Source organism: Cariama cristata, unplaced genomic scaffold (assembly GCF_000690535.1).
Source record: "Cariama cristata isolate BGI_N322 unplaced genomic scaffold, ASM69053v1 scaffold8320, whole genome shotgun sequence".
Lineage (NCBI taxonomy): Eukaryota > Metazoa > Chordata > Aves > Cariamiformes > Cariamidae > Cariama > Cariama cristata.
The window spans coordinates 1-4387 of record NW_009596316.1 but is presented as its reverse complement, the minus strand read 5'-3'; the positions used below and the strand labels follow the sequence as shown (position 1 = coordinate 4387).

Below are 4387 nucleotides of genomic sequence, written 5' to 3'. Positions count from 1 at the left end.
AGGTACATTCACAGTTGAAAGTCTGCTGGCAGCTGTCATGATTGCAGATGAGTATCAATAAAAGCAAGGGGCTTTCAGTGCTGAGACAGAGTTTTCTTTCATGTAGGCTAGATTAGAAGATCACCCCAGGTCTCTCACCATTCTTCCCCTCTTCCCTCTCCAGTAGGTAAAATCCCTGACGGTAGATCTTTAGGCACACCTGTCTTAACCCTAGCTCCAGTTCTCCTTCTTGAAAGCAAGTTGCACGGCATCATTCACATCCTGCACTATGTAAGATGCCTCCACCAGGCTGGGGTCAAAGCAGAAGTCCCGATGGCCGTGGAACACTGTCTCCATCGTGCATTCCTTTGTTACACTGGGAACATCTGCATCGTGGCGGTAGACTCCCGTGCAGACCAGAATCGACTCACAACTCTCCACTGAATTGTTGCAGTCCTTCCTCAGCTCAAGGTGATCCTCAGTTTGGGGACTGTGTGCCTGCGGGCTCCTCTTCACACCATCCTGGACCTGGTTCCGGTGAGCTGACTTGAGGTAGTTGTTGTAGAGGTTTGCCCCATAGATATCGGACATAGGGTTATCCCTGGATAAGGTCACAGCGTGAAATAGAAATGAGAAACTAGCCCATGCATCAATTTCTGTCTCTAGGAGACTGGGATTAAGGCAGCACTGAAGGAGGAAGGGGTGCAAGGTATTTCCTAACATCAAGAGAACCACCCAGACTGAGCCAGTGAGTCCACCCACTGGTGTGGTCTGTTCAGCTGTGGTGAAGGCCACATGCTTCACAAACATCTTGCAAGGAGGAGAAGACACATCCAAAGCACTCATAGCAGTTTCAGCCACTACTGTAAAGTATTCCCTATGTTCCCAAAGTGTTCAGCTTAACAGGGCTAATGGTACTATATGTGGGTCTCAACTTTTTCTTTAATCCAGTCATACTACATGCATTCTGCACCCTACAGCAAACAGCTTTGCTAGGCTGACAGGGCTCTTTGAATTATTAAAAGCATAGGGTGCAAAAAGCTACCAAGCCTCTGTTCCAGGATGTGAGGCTCCAGAGAAACCATGGGGATTTTGGTATTCATTTTAGAAATATCCATTAAAAAAAGCCACTTAAGTCAGTATGCAACTCGTTAAAGAAACCAGCAGGAAAAAGTCTCTTACCCAACTGCATAGAGGCGTCGGATAGGAGACTTCCAGCCTTGTTTCTCTGCCTGCTGTTTTATCAAGTATTCAGCATAGCGGTAGGTGACTGTGCTGGGTTTGCCAATCAAGGCCTCGTACTTCAGTTCCCGGCCCGTCACTTTCTTGTAGATGTTCTCCAAGCAGAGGAGGAAAGTGCCATGGCCAAACCTGCTCCAGAAAGGAGGTCATCAGTATCCCCGGTCACACCACTTAAGTAGCAAACACTCCTCGCTGAGGAGGATCATCTGCGGTAGCCAGGCTACCGCCTAGTCTGGACACAGTATCTACCCACACACACCTCCATAGGCAGTGGTCTAGCTTTTGCTTCTAGAAAGTTTTAGTCTTTGTTTCTCATGCAGTTTTCTTATCTCTGCTGCTAATTATGTCATATAGTCAAACTCTAAAACAGTCAAATGCTAAAAAATGTAGTAAGAAAAGATCATCTGCAGGAGACATGTATGAAATAGGCTAAACCAAGTATCAGACACACTTTTCACCTGGGCATCTTGGCTTCGGCCATCCACAGGAGATCCATGTTGCAGGCAAGGACAGGCAGATGGGGGTATGGTATATCTTCCACCTCTGCCCCAGGGTTCCCATTGCTCAAGAGTACATCAGTAATAAGTTGCAGACTTGTCTCCCACCTCACTGGCTCACCAAACAGAACCACCCCTGGAAGATTTCAAGAGATGCTTGGAAACTCACAGCACCCAAGTATAGGACCCACTACCAAAAGCCACCCACTAGCAAAAACACTCCTCTGCTGGGATGCTCTGGCTAATACAGCTACCGATGGAACGTGGCTGGTGCTAGGGCTCCAGTCTGCATATCACTGCACCACATGCACCACTGGTCCCGGACAGTGGAGCATGGCACAGAGAAAAGCTGGCTTTGCTCTTACCAAGCTTGTGTGTCATGCTGCATGATGGCAGCGAGGCTGCCTACTGACTGTATCCTCTGAATAAGCTGCCTGTGGATACTGATGAGCTGACAGCACATCATTAGCTCCCATTTCAGCTGGCTTCCCTTGCTGTTATTTCTGCTTGCTGTTCATATGTAAACAAAGGCTATTGCTTACCTTCTATAGTGGGGAAGCCAGAGGTTGGAGGAGGCTGCCAGAAAAAAATGAAGGCTGGGTTAGTAATGCAAAACCTAATGCCATCTCCAAAACAATACTAAAAATGCTTCCTTTGAACCTGCCACGGCAGTTCCATAAAGAGGCAAGACGAGGCCACCTGGAATCCTGAAGAAAGATTTCCTCTACCCCCACACCCCTCCATCCCAGATTGGATTTCACAGATTTTCCATTTCTGTCTCAGAGCTGGAGACGTCAACCAAACCATCTTACCACCCACCACAAGGAATAGCAACGAAAGACAGGCATGCCATGAGAGGGGGGGAAAGTCACTGCCCTTCCAGCAGGAGCCTACGCTGGAAAGAGCAGAGATGCAGGCAGCTCAGTACCAGTCCCGAGCTCTTGCAAAGAAGGTCAGTAGCAGCCAGCTGCTCTGTGCCTCTGCAGCTTCTCCACCCCATGCTATACACTGTAAGCACCACCACACCCATTCTACCAGCACATCAGGAAATTACCAGCTCTTTTGGCCTCCGGCTCTGATCCACCATGTCTAACAGGGGATATGCCTTCCTCAGTGCCTCTATGGTGACCACGTGCTTGAACCCCAGGCTATTTCAGACCATCAAGGAAAGACACGGAGACTGTTTGGGTTTTTTTTAGGTTACTTGCAAAGGCATCTGCAGGATTAAGAAATACAAGTCCTAGTAGCAGAGCAGTTATTTAACCTGGTAATCTATAACCTCATGGCTTTCAGTTAAACTGCATGCTGTGCTTCAACCTAAAGGTGGCCCTAAAGGTTACAAAAAACCCCAGACCGGGGTGATTTACTTTGTGATCCGCAATCCCTGGAAACAGGCAAAGAGCAGAGGTCACTCCAAGACAGAATGGATGTGTTTTGGAGACCTTTAAGGCCAGGGTTCTCGTACCGGTTCAGTGCCTGGACAGGCTCCTTGGCTACAAGCAAAATCAGTGAAGCTCTGGTCAGCTCAGCTGGTGAAAAGAAAATGGTCTGTGCTGATAGAGCTACACAAGTGAAGGATGAGTTGCATTTGCTTGCAGAACACCTTGCCCTTTGCTTGCCTTACTGGCCTTGAGGAAACATAGAGACGGGCTGAGGCGTTGTATCAAATGAAGTTAAATGTTAAGTACAAGGTGTGACTCTGTGTGTGTACAGGCTGAGATGTCACAAACCCCGCAGACAATTGTTACCTCCCTGCAGACATGAGGTATGTCAGACCTGCCGTACCCTCACCTCAGCCAGGTAATATGCATGTGGGATTGTCGTTTAGACCATGTCCTTGTACTGGGACACTTGTTCTAATGATACTTGAGCTCCTTCAATTGCTGTCAGATTCCTGGGGAAAACCATAGCTGTGGGACAGTTGGGAGTGATCTCTAATGGACTTTGCATTAGAAAGAATGGGAAGGAGCACAATTTTGTCTCAAAAGTGAGAGGCCTAAAGCCAATACAGCCCTCATGGTGACACATGACCAGCAGGAACAGCAATGCAGCTCACGGGACAGGCAGTCTGTGTGAGAAGCCAAACACAGACCAAGGACAGCCAGGAGGGGACCAAGATGGAGATCAACGGTTAGTGCCTACATTTGAGCCTCTCCATGAGGATGCGTCCCCATAAGATCAGACCAGTGACCTTTCTGTCTCCTTGAGCTCCTACAAGCTGACTGACCAAGTGCCAGGGGCATGGGCAGGAGCAGCTGCCTTTAGCTGTGAAGCCGCAGCGGGATGCGCAGAGCACCATGAGGTACGTGCAGGAAAGGATACTTCTGGGCGTTCTCCTCCACGGGCCCCTGCCCAGCCACCAGCATGCACTTGTTGTGGAAGTGGCTGAAGAGCCGCAGCGGGCTGTGGGACAGGAGCACCTGCTCCGGAGACACCTGCGGGAGGGAGGAGAGGCTGACAGAGGGATCCGCGGGGAAGATCTCCCTGCGGTCAGGTCGCATCCTTTCCCCGTGCTGCCGCCCGCCTCCCTCCATCCCCTCAGACCGAGCCAAGGCCGGTCACTCCGTGGTGCTGCCACCCCCAGCCCTTCACGCCTCGCGGGGAATTCGCGCTGAGTGGGCTCCCTCCTCCTCCTCTCAGTGCTCCTGTCCAAAGCCGGGACACCTGAA

At 50.0% G+C, this 4387-nt stretch overlaps 1 protein-coding gene across 1 annotated transcript; it reads right to left on the bottom strand.

Annotated features, from left to right (window-relative positions):
- Window positions 1-210: 210 nt before the first annotated feature.
- CECR5 (cat eye syndrome chromosome region, candidate 5) lies at window positions 211-4219 on the bottom strand. The gene is made up of 6 exons (XM_009705422.1): window positions 4041-4219; window positions 2773-2866; window positions 2261-2294; window positions 1680-1854; window positions 1162-1350; window positions 211-580 (listed from the first exon to the last, which is right to left on the bottom strand). Exons 1-6 carry the CDS (start codon window positions 4217-4219, stop codon window positions 211-213), a joined length of 1041 nt encoding a protein of 346 aa, XP_009703724.1.
- Window positions 4220-4387: the final 168 nt, after the last annotated feature.

Coding starts and splice junctions, on each gene's coding strand:
- CECR5 (XM_009705422.1), bottom strand. CDS start 4,219: ATGCGACCTGACCGCAGGGAGATCTTCCCCGCGGATCCCTCTGTCAGC. Junction 2,295..2,772: donor GCCGGAGGCCAAAAGAGCTG/GTAATTTCCTGA, acceptor TTTTTCTGGCAG/CCTCCTCCAACCTCTGGCTT. Junction 1,351..1,679: donor GCCGAAGCCAAGATGCCCAG/GTGAAAAGTGTG, acceptor TTTCTGGAGCAG/GTTTGGCCATGGCACTTTCC.